The 18,990-nt window shown below is 36.2% G+C and overlaps 1 protein-coding gene across 1 annotated transcript; it reads left to right on the forward strand.

The window, feature by feature from the left end:
* Positions 1-18,718, forward strand: LOC131048125 (receptor kinase-like protein Xa21). The gene is made up of 3 exons (XM_057981982.2): positions 1-174; positions 15,822-18,255; positions 18,378-18,718. The coding sequence occupies exons 1-3, from the start codon at positions 1-3 to the stop codon at positions 18,716-18,718; spliced, it is 2,949 nt and encodes a 982-aa protein (XP_057837965.2).
* Positions 18,719-18,990: the final 272 nt, after the last annotated feature.

The raw sequence follows: 18,990 nt of genomic DNA on the forward strand, positions 1-18,990 counted from the left end.
ATGGAACATGCCAAATCCCTTGAAATTGTGCCCCCGCTTGCCGACATTGGTCTGCAGACAGAGGTCCAAGACGTCTCTGATTCGGAGATGGACTTGGACGATAGTGGGGTTCCTACTGATGACCTTGAATATGAACATGCAAAGGAAAAAGACAAGATGGTCACTCCAGAGATGGTTGGCAGCAAGAACCCCCCAAGATGGGAAGCTAGTAAATACAAAACCACCAGCAAGTTGATCTCCAAGGCCGAACCCCTCACCAAAAGGAAAAAGCCAGTGGCGAAGGATCACAACCTGAAGATTATGGACCAAGGGATTAAACTGGACATCCCTATCAATGTCTAGAAAGACAATCAAGGGAAAGATGGTAGTCTGATGAATCTTGTCATGGAAGCCAGCAGAAGCCAGGAGTGTTGTTCAAAGTGGGTTGAGTGCGAAATCGACACCCTCAAGATGGGGGTTAAATAAATAATTGATATTTTCACTACTTCCCCATAACCTAGCAAGCCGGAAAAACTCATGATCGTGACTCAAAACCTCTCTCAGAATGTTGAGGTTATGAAATGTAACCATGAACAAAGGATTGATATGGTGAAACAATCCATGGTTGAGATTAAGAAAAATATCAAGAATCTAGTCGACATTAGTAATGAAGCCATGGACAACAGCATTGAGGGGCTGGAAAAGATTAACGAGATAGTTGCTGATTATAGATCCTTCCACAGTGACCCAATGAAAGAACTTTGTGGATATGATTGGTTGTTGGTCGGCTATTGTAAAACTTTAGGTTTTGGGTCCTTGTAAAACCCGTTTATCCTTGTCAAAAATAAAAATAAAATAGACATATATTTTATTGTAACGTATAAATATTTTTGTGTATATCCAAATTAATCTTTTTGTTCACTAAAACATGGGCATTAATCTACAAAATGGAATGTAACTTCTCTAAATTTTTTGACATTTTTTGTTATTGAACTCCATATCTAAAAAGAAAATAGAGGTCATTGTATTTTTGTAATGGGCATATGATTATAAAATTATTAAATATGTAATATGTGATCTTAAAGGGAATGTCGCATGTACACTAGGATGTTATAAGGGGTCATATGTGGTCCTAAGGGATCACACATGTGTTAGAACACATACATGACCCCTTAAGACCACATATTCAAACCCTTAGGAGACTGTACATGTGATCTTAAGGGATCGCATGTCATAGCCACTAAGATGTTATAAGGGGTTACACATGTACAGTGTTAGAACACACATGCATGACCCCTTCTGACTGGACATATGACCCCTTCTAGGACACTATGTGATCCTAAGGGTTACATGTTGTATACAATAGGATGTTATAAGGGGTCATATGTGGTCCTAACAGGTCACACATGTGTTAACGCATGCGTGACCCCTTAGTACCACATATGACCCCTTAGGATACTATGTGATGGACTAAGGGGTATGTCCTTCACACTAGGATTTTATAAGGGGTCATATGTGGTCCTAAGGGGTCATGCATGTGTTTTAACACATGCGTGACCCCTTAGGACCACATATGACCCCATAGGACACTATGTGATCCTAAGAGGAATGTCATATGTACACTAGGATATTATAAGGGGTCATATGTGGTCCTAAGGGGTCACATATGTGTTAACGCATGCGTGACCTCTTAAGACCACATATGACCCCTTAAGACACTATGTGATGGACTAAGGGGTATGTCATTCACACTATGATTTTATAAGGGGTCATATGCGGTTCTAAGGGGTCACACATGTGTTAGAACAAATGCGTGACCCCTTAGGACCACATATCACCCCTTAGGACACTATGTGATCCTAAGGGGAATGTCGTATGTACACTAGGATGTTATAAGGGGTCATATGTGGTCCTAAGGGGTCACATGTGGTCCTAAGGGGTCATATGTTGCCATTTCAGAAGCAATCATTTGGATGACCACAATGATTAACATTTCAAAATCACCTATTGTACAAGTTTTAGGATGTTTAATCCTTCTTTATACAAGACAATTATCTCTTGAACTATACAAGTTACAACTATTATTCGCGAAGAGTGAAGTTTGTTGTATCTTGGTTTAGTCTTCTTAAAGCAGAGTAAACACTCTACATAAAAAATACATGTGTGTCCCCACGGGAAAATGTTCTTGCAGTCTCTTAAACAAAAAGTGAGACAAACTGACAAATTGTATCATGGCAAGAAAAATGGAAAACAAAAAGATTTTGAAGTATTTCTACCTTCGAAGAGTTTAATCTAGCCATTTTCTAATGCATGACCTACCAATTTCCAACAAGTAGATTTGTATCCAAATTTTGGAATCAACAAGACACGTGAATTGTTTGACAAATTGCATCACAAAAATGTGATCTCTTGAAATGCCATGATTACAAGATGTGCACAAAATAATTTTTTGAAAAAGCCTTTGCAAACTTTCAAGCAAATACAGTTAGCAAGTGTAAAGCCAAATTCAGCAACTTTTGCATCCGTCCAACCTATTCCAAAATGGAACCTTTAAAATAGGGTATGGACATCCATCAAAGCATAAAGAAAGGTGGATTTTTGTCAAATGTTTTATTTCAACTGCCCTAGTAGATATGCATCAAAGTGTGGAAGCACAGACAAGACATGTGAACTGTTTGACAGAATTAATTAGAAAGATGTATCCTTGTGGACTGCAATGATTGCATGATATACACAAAATGGATTTGTTGAGGTTTTCAAAATTTTCAAGAAAATTGTAATTGGCAAGTGTAAAGCCAAGTCCCACAACATTTGCCAGCATCCTCCTTGGTTGTGCCACAATAGGAGCTCTGGAACAAGGTATGGGTATACACCTAAAGGATAGAAAAATTTAGCCATATGTTGTATAAACAGCTGCCCTATTAGACGTGTATGCAAAGTGCAGATGAATAGACAAGACACATGAATTGTTTGATTGATAGAATACCTTGAAGAGATGTGGTCTCATGGACCGCTACGATTGCAAAATATGCACATTAAACGGATTTGTTGAAGACTCTTTAGAAACTTCAATTGGTAGGTGTAAAGCCAAAGTCGACAACATTTTCTAGCATCCTCCCTAACTGTGCCATAGTGGGAGCTTTTGAACAGGGTATAGATATCCATCAAAGCATAAAGGTGGATTTTTTCAGATGTTATGGTTGCAACTTCCCTAGTAGACATGTATGCAAAATGTGACACCATGGACAAGACATGTGAGCTATTTAACATGAAGCCAATCTGTAACTCAGAGAAACGACTATGGCTCCAATGGCGGCAGCCAACTTAAGGGAAAAACAATGGGAAGAAGTAAAAGCAGGTTAAAGGAAACAAATTTTTCTGCCATGGAAATAGAGCAAAAGGCGTAACGAACAATGGATCTTAAGGGCAGAATATGGCAGTTTATACTTACATCTTACGGTAGTTTATACTTGTAGCTCACGACAATGAGGAAGGCGATAAATAGTCAGCAACGGGAATATTTTTAAATATTAGAAACCTGCGTAAGACATTCGGTAGGCGTGAAACTTTTCATTTCCGATGTCCAGCATAAGACATGAGAGAATCCAGTGGAGGGATGTCCACATAAATGGCACCATTTACTCAGTCTTTAGGATGCACTAGCATCTTATGCATACATTACATGTTATACATACATTAAATGTTATACATATATATAATTGCATGACAACGTCTACCACATCCTATGCATACAATATATGTTACCCATACATTACATGTTACATATATATCTAACTGCATGCCTGCATGCTGATGCATCCTAGGGGCTGGGTAGAATTTCTTCTTTTCAAAGACAACAATATTTGGTGTCATTCATCCTTTCATATTATTGAAATTGTAATGGTGGTCATTAGGGTGATTTGAATCTCATTACTTTATATATATATATAAAGAAGACAGATTCATAAATGGTGTAAATTAGATAATTTTGACTTCAACAATCATAGATAACTTTTCTCATCTCTTTAATCAAATTTGGTAGAGCTTACTTGATCTTTAGGTTTTCCTCTACATACTTAGAATGGTTTTCTTCCCCTAGTCTAAAATCCTAAATCTTTTATATGATGTTGTTGTTTTTCTTTTTTTTTCTATGAATATTATTTTAAAATTATGAATAAATTTAATAATAAAGCTATATAAATTAAACAATGAAGTAATTATGATAAAGATAAATTGTATATTCCAATTTTAATAAGTATAATAGTGACATATATTAGCAAAATATATATAAACAAATAATAGGAGTTATATATATGTATATATATACACATATATGTATGTATATATACATATAACATATATATGTACACACACACACACACACATATATATATATATATATCTGTGTGTGTGTGTACAAACACACACATACATATTAAATCCTTCATCCCATCACATCCTTTAAGAATTCTTCAATCTAAGCATTATGCATGTTTTTATGATTGATTCATTCATGCGAATAGGGTTGGACCACATGGCTGGAGGATCAAGATGAGATCCTCCAATTCTGATTTATTCTGCTATGCCCCCTCTTTTTGGATAGTTAGATAACTGTATATATTCCTCTGATTGGCGGTTGAGGCCCTGCCCCTGCTCCCTAGTCTTGTATAAACTCTCTGTCTATATTTTGAACTCTTGATTTCTAATTTTTTAAAAAAAAAAAAATTTAATTATATAAATATTTTAAATACATTCATTTAAATCATTTCTCAATTTTTATTGTGATAAATATAAAAATATTAAGTTGTTAATATATAATATTGAGATCATCTTTAAAATATTTTTTTTATATTTTCAAATAAAATATAATGTTGTTAATCTAACATATTGAAGAAGCTTTATATATTACTTTTACATTTTCAAGTAAAATGGAATATAAGTTATGTGAAATGAAATTATAATTTCTTGTAATAGACAAAAAAAAAAGATTACATACAGTATTTAAACTATTTTTGTTTCTTATATTATATTATATTAATATATATTGATGATATTCACCCAATATGATTAACTCCCATATAAACCATAAAATTTTATACATTAATATATAAAACATATTTATGTTAAGTTCATTATTACCATTAAAATAAAAAAATTACTAAAAAGTAATAATGTGAAGTTAGCTCGTTTCTTCATATTTGCGATTCTTTCGGAGTGGGAATAATAATTAAGCGTATAGAATGTAAAGTTAGGCAAGGAGCTCCGTGTTGCTAACATTATGCATAGCATGTGCTTATAATCAGTCTTCTCTTTACTTCAAATCATAGAAAATAAATCATTATTATTCCAATCTTTATTTGTCTTTCTACCATGTGTGGATTCTTCCTCTATTCATATAGTCTTTTCGTACTATTGGGCCATGTTGCATTTGCAAGATAGTCAATATCTGGCTAAGAATGAATTGTAAGACAATAATTTCTTGAATGCTATGTCAACATTAGTACACAATAGTGAGTTATTCTACGTGTCTACCTTCCAATCATAATAGCCATCTTTTGAATTTAACATTTGAGTTCACATTTAAATTAATGTGAGAAGGAAGAAAGATAATAGCCATATTTTAAATTTAATATTTGTGTTCACATTTAAATTATTATGAAAAGGAAGATATTTGATTCCACTAACATATCTTTATTTATAAATATCTATCTAAAATATTTAAGAGTTTTTGTTTTGAGGTATTTATTTTAATCAATTTGTCATATGTAAGTGGAATTAATTTTATTTTGCAATTAAGAAAAAAACTATAAAATATGATTGAATTGGAACACTTTTAAAGATTTTTAAAATAATTAAATAAAAAAAAATTATATCCACTAAAAATTTTCTTTAAATTCGTTTACAAATATATGTTGTAGCTAATCAGTGTGCAAAAAAAATTACTAGTAATCAATGATAATGATTACAAAAGGACAAAACTATGCTCACAAAAAATATTAGTAGTAACCAATGTTAGTGATTACATTAGGACAAAAATATTAATAGTAACCAATGGGTTAGGGTTAGGGTTACAATTAGAATTAGAATTGACATTATAATTATGGTTAGTGTTATAATTAGGATCACAAATAGGGTTAACATTACCATTAAGGTTAAATCAAAATTAAGATTATAGATAGGGTTAAAATTAGAATTAGGGTTAGGATTATGGTTAGAGTTGAGGTTGGGATTAGCACTAGGGTTAGTGTTAGAGTTCGCGTTGGGGTTAAGTTTATGGTTAGTGTTATCGTTAGTGTTCTAAGATAAATCTTAAAGTTAGGGTTCAGGTTAAAGTTTAATTAAGAATAAGGCTAGGGCTCAACTTCAATTGAGATTAGGGTTAAGATTTAATTAGGGTTAAACCTTCATTGAAGATATCATCCTAAGTCATTTTCATGATTAATTAAAGACATATTATACACATATTTAGAACATCATTTAATATAATTACAATCTCAAATAAGTCTTGGTTACATTACCATTCACATTATTTGTTTGGTATTTTTTATATCTTGCTACAGTAGCCATGCAATTTAATTGCAATTGAAGAAGTCCACAATCTTTCTGATATTTATTGTACACCACCAAAAACAAATTACTAGCTTATGTTCTTAAATGCTCGAGTACAAATAAGGGTAACAACTACTATGAGCTATAAAGGTGAAATTCAAAACTGGATAAAATTAGGTGAAACTAAATCATTTAGATATTTTTTAAGAATGAGAAACATCACCACTTCATTGTATTATTTTTTATTAGGGGAAAACAGGTTTTTAAGGGTCCCTAAAACCCTAAACATCATAGATTCAAAAGATAGTCATCAAAGTCCACCGAAAAAACAAAAGACAACAACCACAGAAAGGACAACTGGTTGAAAACAAAAAGCCAGCAGCAGAAAGGCACAACACAAAGAAACTAAACACTAGACAGCAGAAAAAAAGAGAAGAACCACCAAGCCTAAGTGAATTTCTTTAGCAATTTGGCAGCTTACAGCTCCAATTGCTACATTGTCACAACGGTCCTCTTGATATCTTCAATGTCCCTACTTTGGTTTTGCTTCTTCCTTGTACTAGCTCGTGTTCTTTTTTCGAGACCAGCTTCCTTATCTTCAGGGGTTCCATCCTTCTCCTCTGTAGTGTTCTTGAGGGCCTTATCCCCCTGGACTTGTTCGAGTTTTCTAATAAGGACCTTGATACTATCAGAAGCCATTTAAAATCTTGTAACTCTGCTCCCCGATCTTTTTTGGTAGAGAGTTGAATTTGTCAGTGCCAATAGCTTCCAAAACTTCAAGTTTGCTAGCTTCCTGGACCTATTTGGCTTTTATGCTTTTAATTTCCTTCTAAACCCCAAAGAAGACCTCATTGAAGAAGTCTATTCCATTTTTGGTACAAAGATCAAAGTCCAAAGGGGAGCCATCCTGATCCTCATCTCCCACAGGGTCCAAGTTCACCTCCAGACCCACCTCCTTCCACTTAGTTGTCTTAATTTCCTTGTTGGGGGTATTCTCCCCAGCCAAGCCCTTACTCTAGTCCTTGGATCCGGTAGGAAGGGGCGACTAGTTCTTGGCTCCCAACTCCTCACTTGTCAACATCTTCCCCTTTTTCTTTTTTCTTGAGATAATTTGAACCTCCTCACTATCTGTCTCCATGTCATCTTCACTCTCCTCTTCTTCCTCGTACCAACTGTCATCGTCCTCCCCCTTTTTTTTGACTGATTGACCCTTTACCCTATTCCTCTTGACTGCTTTTCCTTTTATGCTTTCTCCACCCGGTGGTATGGGGGTCCACCTCGACATCTGCCTCTATGTCGTATCCTTCGTCATCTTCATCATCTGAATCACCCAAATCATCATCTGACTCAGATACCTCACATATAGCTTGTTTAATAGTGGTGTTCTCAATATGGTTGTATAGGACTACCATAAGACCCCCATGTAAAAAAGGGTTAGTCTTGGGATTAGAGATAGCATCCATAATCCCGGTATTTATGACACAGAATAGGTAGTAAGGGAGGTAAACTTTCTCCTTGTGCCAAAAATGATTAAGAATAACAAAGTGATAACTATAAACTCTGGTATATCTATCATCTAAAGTAATGAATTCCATTATATCAAACAAAATCCATCGCCAGAGAAACTTGATTACCTTAGGGGAGTATTATGTGTGGCTTCACTTGACCAGTTTCGCTTTCTCCACCTCGACCTTAGGGAATTTCTTCACAGTAGCATCCAACAGCTTCGCGTCCCTGTAGAATTTGATTCCATCCACCGGTAGACCAGTAGCCTTTGCGATCATGGTCTCATTAACCTTAAACTTCATGTTTCCAATGGTCAAGGTGCTCTTATTCCATCCCTTTTTAAAAATCCTAGTGATTTCAGGTCTTCTTTCTTGCATTCTTTCCATGTAATCTGACATTTTTGTTGCTTGCAGCACAACCCAAACCTGGGACGGTCCTACCATTTATCAATTTTTGTAGCCTCTGTGCACTTACGATTTCCCCCCATCTTCTTATCAGTATTAACAGAATGTAAATTCCAACAAATATCGCTCTTCTCTACAAACTTTCTTTTTTTAAGAGACAAAGAAGAAGCCTCTAGAAGCAAATAGATATTTCTCAAGCTTTCGCTCCAAATGGAAAGAAGAACCCACAAAGCATGTGATATGCTATGGAAATTAATGGTGTACCTCTGCTTGGCTGATTACGATACCGTTTCATGATGCCACGACCACCCCTACCATATCAAAAAATGAAATCAAATCCTACCTTGTTTTCCATGATATCTTTCATAATTTATAATGTCATGTGCCACTGGAGGGAGCTCCCCCTCTCCGTACCAAATCTTTATATGCCCACTCCATACTACCTCATTGGCAACCCAATCAGCACTCTTGTTGGACTCTCTATAATCATGAGAAATATGATATTGGTCGAATCCCTCAAGCAACTTCTTAGTCATGTCGATAATATTTTTAATTGTCCATGACGATTGTTGCTTACCAAGGAGGCAATTGATTATATTTTTAGAGTCCCTCTCTAGCCATATATTTTTGGCTCCCAGTTGATGCAGTAATATTATGGCTTGGAGGGCGCCCATGGCTTCAACCAAGTGATTAGTTTGGTTCCCCAAGGGGAAGGCAACCACCCCCATGCAAAAGCCAGAAATATTTTGGATAACTCCACCACACCCAGCTGGCCCTAGGTTCCCTTTAGCAACCCCATCGAAGTTAGCCTTAATCCAATCATTAGAAGGAGAAGACCAGCAACACATCCTTATGTTGAGTTGGTTGGTATTATTTTCCATAGAGTCTTTGATATTCCAGCTCCTTAAAACATCATACTCTTCCTTACTGTTGTAATAATGAGATCCAATAGCCATCACATTCTCAACAAGATTGTGTTTTATATTAGCCCACACCACTTCAAGGGAGTTAATGGTGTTCCTGAAAATTTTGTTATTCATTTCTTTCCAGATACCCCATAGGATATATGGAAAGGAAAAATCCCAAAGTTTCCTTATAGTCATATTTTTTGTTTTGCAAGACTAGCTCCTGAAACAATCTTGAATCTCCTCAAGAAACACCCAATTTAAACCCCATAGTTGGAAAAGCATCGACCAGATAGGTTGGACAAAAGGATAGTGAATAAAAATATGGTTCATGGATTCTTCATCATTAAGGAATAAGTAGCATTTCTTGGGGATGCAAAATCCCCTCTTTCTCAAGTTATCTGTGGTTAGAATTTTATTTTGCAAAAAAATCCATAAAAAAAGTATTTATTTTAGAAGTCAAACTTGTACACCAAGCTTTGGCCCAGCATGGGATAGAGTCTTGAGACTAAGCTTGCATAAGGACAACAGAAGCCACCGAATAAATCCTTGAAGGGGTTCCTCCCCACACCAGGTGGTCCTCCCTTCTTGGATTAATGATAGCCTGGTTGAGTTTCATATTAACATGCTTTAAGTTGGGATCAATAGTGCTCAGGTCCACCCACTTCTGATATCTCTAGTAGTCAGCAAATTTGACACCAAACTTGTTCTTGCAGGCTTGGATGATCACCTGAGGAACACAATGATCATTGAGAGTAGCACCTCCAATCCAGGCATCATCCCAAAAATCAACCTTTCTACCAATACCTAGTGGCCCAAACTTTGCCCAGACTCACCATTCCTTTTGCATGAGTAACATTGTTCCATATGGTAGAGCCACTCGTGATATGATATGAGGCAAGGAAATCTTCCATGGTAGGATTCAGACGTAAGTATTTAGGCTTCCAAATTTCATTCCATTCACCTGTTCCCTAATAGATTCTCCATATATATTTGGCCAGGAGAGTTTTATTCAAGGTTTTAATATTTCTCTGGCCAAGCCCCCCCACCTTCTTCGATTTGCAGACTTTATCCCAGGCAATGAGGGCAACTCTCTTCTTCTCCTCAACCCCGGACCATGGGAAAGCTTTCTGAATTTTCTCAATTGCTTCTGCAAACACTTCATTGTATTGTTGGCCCTTGATCACTAATCTAGTATGAAATTCCAAATTCTTGTTGTAATGTTTTAGCAAATTAAAGTAGTCAAATTTAACAACTTGAACTGAATTCATATGACCCCTCTAATTTCTTCAATATTGTTTATATTAGTCAATATCAACTCCTTTTAGGATTCCATGGTATAATTGAATTAGTGTTTGTTTCATAGATTCCTTTATATAAGGTGTAGTTTGATTTGACTTTAAATTATCTAGAGTTGTTGTTAGACTTGAATTGAAAGAATGAACGAAATAAATTGAAATCTTCAAATTTTTTAATAGTTCTCGACTTATTTCAATTGAATAATTAATTTATCTCATGTAAATTATTTAAATTGTATCTAATGGTTAAATCAAACTATTTAAAATAATTGTCATTAATATTTTTCTAAAAATATTAAACATGATATTATTTTTTTAGTAGTCTACATTGTTTTATTTTAATTTAAATTGAATAAAAATTATATTACATTTTAGAATAAAAATGCACTAATAGTTTAATAGTCGAATATTAAATCTTAAAAGAACAAATATTTGTAGGTTTATTGTTTATTAATGTGTATGGACTCTAACTAAATTCAAAAATTATTGTAAATTTAAATTTTAAAGAAATTATCATTATTTTCCACCTATTTTATGGGATTACAAATTTTTTAAAGATATTTGACTTTTATATATCATTTCTCCTACAAATATTACCCTTAATACATATTTGATGGTATTTACTAACAAATTAAAATTCGTAATTTGTTGGTTCCTCGGCCAACTCAATATGGAGGAGAAGAAAATTAACAAGTTTGATGCCCTCGTCGAGATAGACATCAGAGCTTTTGGTTGCAAAATGGACTAAAAGGATCAAAGGGTCTGGGTGGCAGATAAACTGGAGAAGAGGGAAGTGTTGAAAGGGAATGAAGAAGCTAAGCAAGAAGGTGGACCAAAAGGATGATAGAAGGGAGATGACCAAGGTTATTAGCGAGCTTTAGGACCACTGGGTGACCCTCAAAAGGAAGATGGAGGGGATGATGGCCTTGAATAATGAAATGATAAAGAAAAACTCTAAGACCCTCCAAGCCATTTAGGAGGAAATTGATAGTATGCATGCTAAAAATAAATGACATATGGATTCATCTTCAGCCACTATGATAGAGTTGTTAGTGTCAAGGGTTAATGCTACACCAGAGTCCCTTATTGTTTCGTAAGACAAAGGTTCGAACAAGAGGCTTTCCTTCCTTGATCAAGTAAAAGTGATGAGTTAGGACTAGAAAATTGAAAAGACCTCCATGAGGTATACCATTGGTTCATGTCATAGACTATAAAAACTAGAAATTTTAGAATAGAAAAATATATAATTAACTTTAAGTAATTGTGAGAAAAGAAATTCATTAAATTTCATGTTTTGGTGAAATTGAAAAACTATTAATAAAAAACTTAACTTTAACTAACTAACCATTTCAAAATAAAGGAAATGTTAACTAACATTTAACAACCTCATATCATAAAGTAAAGAGAGAAGAGTTTAAGAGTTTATAGAGTAAAGAACTTTTCAAACAATAGATGCTTATCTCATAACAAAAGGGAGAGTGGGAGTATCATCAAGGGCTTTTTTCCCAACTGAGGACATAAGTCCCCTATGCCACTTCTTATTGGAAAGGCCAAACCCTTCTCGAGGGAAACAAATAGGGGATAGAAGAAATTTCAATGATCCTATGACCCTTGTGTTTAGAATCTACACTAATAAATTGTTCATGCACTATAGGTACCCCCTAACTTGCATGACACTCTAGCTAGTTGTGTATCTGACTCTTGTAAACTGAAAAATGCATGCTGACTATTATGCCACCTTGTCAAGGTTTTCATAATAAGAACATAGAGTGAAGCCCATGTTCACCACCCATACTCAGCCTATTTAAAGAAGTGTTACATACTTGCATCTTAATCATGGTCCAACTAACCATCGATAAACTATTTGAAAAGGCTAATGGTTTAACCCAACCATGGAAACACTAACATATGTCCTTTCTTAGTTAAGGGTGTTAAATTTGTCATCTTAGGACTTGGTTTTGACAAATATATAAAGTTTCTCATGGTTACCTATTCCTAAAACTAATTTTGGCTTCCTACCGCAAACAATAACACAAAAATATCAAGATAGAGTTAACCCAAGGACATGGTCAGCCTTGACTTACATCAACAATGGTAAAATAGAAATACATAAACCAAGGAATACAGACTGCCTCATTCTAATATCAACCAAGATATAACAAAATAGTGCTAATCAAGAAATATAGACTATATTAATCTAATATCAACCACGAGAAATATGGATTGTCTTAATCTAATAACAAGAAGGAGAAGATAGCTTCACATACTTCATGGCTTATATAATAAGCATGCATTTCTCTTTAAAATAATACCATTAATTAGTATGTCATAAAAAATCCATGTGATTACAATATCACTATATGATGTTGTTACAAGCTAGGGTTTCTGTTGCACCAAAAGATCGACCTGTCAATGTCTAATACAACCACTAGACTTATAGAATTCACAGGAGGTTGTTAAACCATGTCGCGAATCCCCGCAAGGGATGCTGGCCCACTACCAACAATCTCCCTCCCAGCGTCACTCATCGCGACCTGTGTGATTCGGAACTGTGACCAAGCTCTAATACCACTTGTTACAAGCTAGGGTTTCCATTGCACCAAAAGATCGACCTATCAATGTTTGATACATCCACTAGACTTATAGAATTCACAGGAGGTTGTTAAACCATGTCACAAATCCCCGTGAGGGATGCTGGCCCACTACCAACAAATGCCTATAATAATATCATTCAAATGAATGTATCTAACAAGCTCATACTCATTGACAACTTCACCTAGTCAAGCATTCATAATAATAAAATTTGATGCAACTACTGAAAATATGCTTAGAAAAGAGTTCAGATAAATCAAGAAAATAGAGACAAAGGAAAAATTTCTCTTACCTGTGAATTGAAACAAAATTCCAAGACTTTTTCCAAGCTCGATGCAGTGAGCTTTGATACAGGGAAACAAAGCTTCCAAGATATATTCCACACACAATAGTGACACAATATTTTCACCCCCAAAACACCTTATTCCCGAAGCAAGCATGTAACAAAAAAGCTTAAAGAATTGCAAAGCAACAACAAAATGTCTTGTATCACTAATACAACAACCCCAACATAGATTTGAATGCCACATAAATAATAATAATGCTCGACTAATGTCATGTTAGCTCAGTGATTAAGAACCTACACTCAAAACATAATGTCTAGTAATTACACAAGGTCTCTACCACCATGGTGGTGGCCACCCAACTTATTATGAGTGGTCTCCAAAATAAAGTCTTAATCAATAATGTGGTACTTTTCATACCATCACACAACAAAATATAATGAATATATTCATATCCATACATGGATGTTATCAACCTATGTGTATGGATATGAATATGTTCCTTTGTGTGTGTGCATGCATGTGTGCATGTGTGCATGTGTGCGTGCATGTGTGCGTGTGTGTGTGCATGTGTGTGTGCATGCGTGCATGTGTGTGTGTGTGTGTGTGTATGTGCACACGCGTGTGTGTGCGTGCGTGTTATATATATACACTTATATCCTTTAATCAATAAAAAGAGAGACAAATAACGAGAATACTCAATAGGAAGAAAAATAGATTCAAGCCAATACCTAACTTCCCAATGGTACTAGGGTGACAAGATGACTCTAGGTCAACGTCAACAATAAAGTGGTATAGACCTACTCAACCGAGGTCGTTATGCTCAAGCTTTATGTCCATCTAACCAGATCCAAGACTCATTAGCAATGTTGTTTTCCAATAGCTGTAACCCTCTCCTTGATGATACTCTCCCTCCCTCCTAAGGGTGTTGAGGTTCCTACAAACACTTGGTCACAAGAAAATTTAGTTAGTCACATCTTAACTATTGTCAAATCCATAATATGTTGCTAATTAAACAAATTCATAAATCATTTTTCCTTCTAATAATAATTTATTTCAGTAAACAACGTCATTGATTAATCAAAACAAAAAATCATAAGCATTTTCCAAAAATTGAGAAAGAGGGATGTAACATCTTCGGTGGGGGGTATGGTTGTTCTTTTTTGTTTTCATTGGCTTTTGTTTAGTCTTCTATCTGGTTTCTTGGTGTGTGGCTCTAGTCCTCAGATGGTTTTTGTTCCTTTTTGTCAAATGGCTCTATGTTTGTGGTTATCATTCCTTGTGTTTCCCCTAGTTTATGTGCTTTAGTGGTTATTTCAAAAGGTCGTTTTTAGAAGTATATCATTGAATTACAAGGTACGATAAAGTGTACGACAAATTGGGAGGTACGATAAAGTATCTGTTGGACCCCACCGAGTGTCATATATTTCATGGCATTGCAGATTTTGTCTGCAGCATTCATATTGTACCATTGACTATATTTTTTAATTAATTAATAATTAAATTTTAATTAGTATTTATTTATCAATTAATTATTAAAAATAGTTAATGGTAGAATATGAATGCTGGATAAACGTTGCCTTTTTTTTTTTTCCTTACTCTTCACGACTTGTTTCTTCCAAACTTCTACAGATGAAGCATCCTCCACATTTGACATTTCTCTCAACTAATTCTGCCTCGCCGTCTGCAAGACCAGATGATTTTATTTGCAATTGCATTTGCTTTATCAGACATGATGACGGGATTGCAAGAGCGCGTCGATTGGAAAGGTTCGTTCATCATTTTTCTCCTCTTCTTTGCTTTTGCGTTGCCCACACTTTCATTCAATGATTTCAAAAGTCAGAAGGAGATTGACGCACAAGCTTTGCTCCAGTTTTAAAATGTCTGTGAAAACAGATCCAACTTTTTATTTATCTAATTGGGTAGTTGGAAATTATGTTTGTAATTGGACTGGAATAACCTGTGATGACAAAGAACGAGTAGTGAGTGTGGTTCTCAAATACAAGGCGCTGAGTGGCCAGATTCCCCCTCATATGGGCAACATCTCCTTCCTCACAACTCTCGACCTCTCTAATAATTATTTGAATGGCCCCATTCCCCACCACTTTGGTAAACTAGAAAAGCTGCAGTACCTCATCTTGGATGGAAATCATTTACAAGGTCCAATTCCACCTAGTTTACGCGAATGCACAAATCTGCTGCAACTCAGATTAGAAAATAATTTCTTGAGTGGAAACATACCGACAGAGCTAAGTTCATTGCACAACTTGGAAAGACTCATGCTCGGTTCAAATAATTTGACAGGTGTCATCCCACAAGAGTTGGCAAAAATGTTCTGCGCTCAAAACCTTAGAGCTTGGTTGGAACCTTCTAAGTGGACGGATCCCCTCTAAACTCGGTGCTCTCAGTGAATTAAGAGTGCTGAACTTAGAAAGCAATTGGTTTTCGGGAGAAATTCTTAAGTCTCTAAGCAACTGCACAAGATTGAGTTTCTTGTCGCTGAGCAGGAATATGCTTGAGGGACCAATTCCGGAGGATATAGGTTATAACCTGCCCAAATTACAAGAGATTTACCTGAGTTACAATAATCTAAGCGGCAGCCTCCCTAAATCTATAGGAAATTGTTCGGCGCTCTATATTCTTCGCACAGGCTATAACAAGTTGAGCGGCGTGATACCCAGAGAGATGAGGATGCTGAGTCGCCTACAATTTCTTGGGCTTGGTTGTAACCATTTCCACGGAGATGTTTTTCCTCTTCTCTTGAACTTTACAAAATTACGGGAAGTTATTCTCGTACTCAACAGCTTCGAGGGCTCCATTCCCGTCAACATTGGCCTAAATCTGAGTAACTTAAAGGGTCTTCTTGCTGGAATAAATCTGTTCAGTGGAGAAATCCCAAAGTCTTTGGGAAATTGTTCTCAGCTCTCACTTCTTTCTCTCCATTATAATCGGCTAACTGGTGTGGTGCCTCAAGAATTGGGAATGCTAACTGCTCTGGAAAGACTATATCTGGGCGGAAATAATTTGTCAAGTGGAAGCTCCGCCACAAAGTCTATTTTTGATATTCTTAGCAACTGCTCCATTCTCAGAGATCTCGATCTCTCTCAAAACCATTTTAGTGGCACTCTGTCAGGGGGCATAGGAAAACTCTCTCCCGGCCTATCAAAACTGTACTTGAGTAGCAACAATCTGACTGGCTATATACCGGAAGAAATTGGCAACTTTTCTAGATTGACCATTCTTTATCTCAGGGATAACAATATAATTGGCCAAATTCCGAAAGCACTAAGTTGTCTGAAGAATCTACAATTGTTGGACTTGAGCTTCAACAAATTCAAAGGCATCATTCCACCAGAGTTTAGTAAGCTCGTAAATTTAGAATATCTATGGCTTCAGCTAAATAATATGTCTGGAGAAATACCTCCATCCATGGGCAGTCTACAACAACTGAGGAAATTGAACCTCGCTTACAATGAGCTAACAGGAAGGATACCAGATGCCATTGGCCAATGCTTCCGTCTGGAGATGATTGACCTCTCACACAATACCCTTACCGGAGATATCCCTGTGGAGATCTCAAGCTTCCATTCACTGGCCTTCTATCTCAATTTTTCACACAATTCACTGACAGGAAGATTACCTTCACTGGGAGTAATGCAACAAATTCAAGCCATTGATATCTCTGCTAATAAACTCTCAGGATCTATCCCTGGCGATATTGGCAGTTGTGTGGGACTGCAGTACCTGAACCTGACCAAAAACAAACTGGACGGAATAATACCAACATCACTAGGACAGCTCAAAAGCCTTGAGGTCATTGACTTAGCCTTCAATAAACTATCAGGGCCAGTGCCGGCCTCTATTGCAAACCTCATTATGCTCCACCTTCTAAATTTCTCCTACAACAACTTGAATGGATCAGTTCCCAACCAAGGAGCTTTCAGAAATCTAAGCGCAGCATCATTTTTGAGAAATCCAGGATTATGTGCAGCTTCAGGTTGGTTGAATTTACCAAATTGTGCAAGCTCTGCCTGGGTCCGTTCAAATCGGTTTAATGGGAAGGTTGTTATGGTTGTTTCAATTGGCACATTTTTGGCATTGTGTTGCATTTTGGGCGCATTTTACATCTTCTTCAGAAAGAACAAAAGAGAAGCATTCACAAATAGTTCATTGGGAGCAGGTTTCATGCAAATTTCTAGCGAGGAGCTTCACAGAGCAACGGAAGGATTTAATGCCGCTAATTTGCTAGGTGCGGGTAGCTTCGGGTCAGTTTACCGAGGATTCCTATCTAATAACACGTTGGTGGCTGTTAAGGTATTCGATCAGGACTCTCAAAATTCTTACAAAAATTTCTATAAAGAGTGCAGAATATTGAACAAAATCAGACACCGAAATCTGGTCAAAGTCTTGTTCTGTTCCGCAACACGAGAATTCAGGGCTCTGGTACTCCAGTTCATGTCAAAGGGAAGCCTCGAACAACAGCTGCATCAGGATTGCAGGTTGAGTTTAAAGATGAGATTGAACATTGCACTAGATGTGGCGCACGCGATGGCATATTTACACTATGATTGTTCTCCTCCTATTGTTCACTGTGATTTGAAACCCTCAAATGTTTTAATGGATACGAACATGACAGCCCATGTGGCCGATTTTGGGATTGCCCATCTAATGTCTTCCACCGATTCTGCAAGCAGCACCACATCTATGCTGAAGGGAACAGTAGGTTACCTTGCTCCAGGTAAATTTCTCAGGAATATGAAGTCCAGGCACGTGTTAGATTTTCTTTTTTGTAGTTTTACTTTTTCCACATTATGGATGTTTTATTTATTAAGATCGATGAAATGCTCTGAACAATTGTAGAATGTGGATTGGGGGGACAAGCAACGACCAAGATTGATGTTTACAGCTTTGGTGTGGTCATCCTTGAAATGGTGACAAGAAAGAGGCCCACAGATGAAATGTTCACTGGCAACAAAACTTTGCCCAGTTGGGTGAGAACAGCGTTTCCAGGAGCACTGGAGAAGGTGGTGGACAGAGATATGTTGAGTGATGAGTTGCATGTGGAGGGGTCCATGGAATCCACAGAGCAGGGCAAATGGCTGGTTAGTTTGATTGGAATGGCGCTGCAATGCACGAGAAACAGTCCAGGTGAAAGACCAACAATGAGAGAGGTGGAGGGCATAATGGAAAGGATCGTGTAATATGGCACAGCATATGGAAATTTAGAAGGGCATCCATCCGTGCAGAATCTATTGACACAATCATCCACGGATGAAAGTGAAACCAGTTGAGTGTTGAAGATTCATTATGGACAATCTTAGGTAAAATAGAATTTAAAACTATTTTTATGCATATTAATTTTCCAAGTAGGGGTTTTGGAAACTTTCATATACCCTAGCAGAAAATTATGCATTTTTATTATTGAGTTTGACTATTATAAATATTTACGACTTATCTTATTAGTAAAGTTAAC

This window comes from Cryptomeria japonica, chromosome 1 (genome assembly GCF_030272615.1).
Source record: "Cryptomeria japonica chromosome 1, Sugi_1.0, whole genome shotgun sequence".
NCBI classification, from domain to species: domain Eukaryota; kingdom Viridiplantae; phylum Streptophyta; class Pinopsida; order Cupressales; family Cupressaceae; genus Cryptomeria; species Cryptomeria japonica.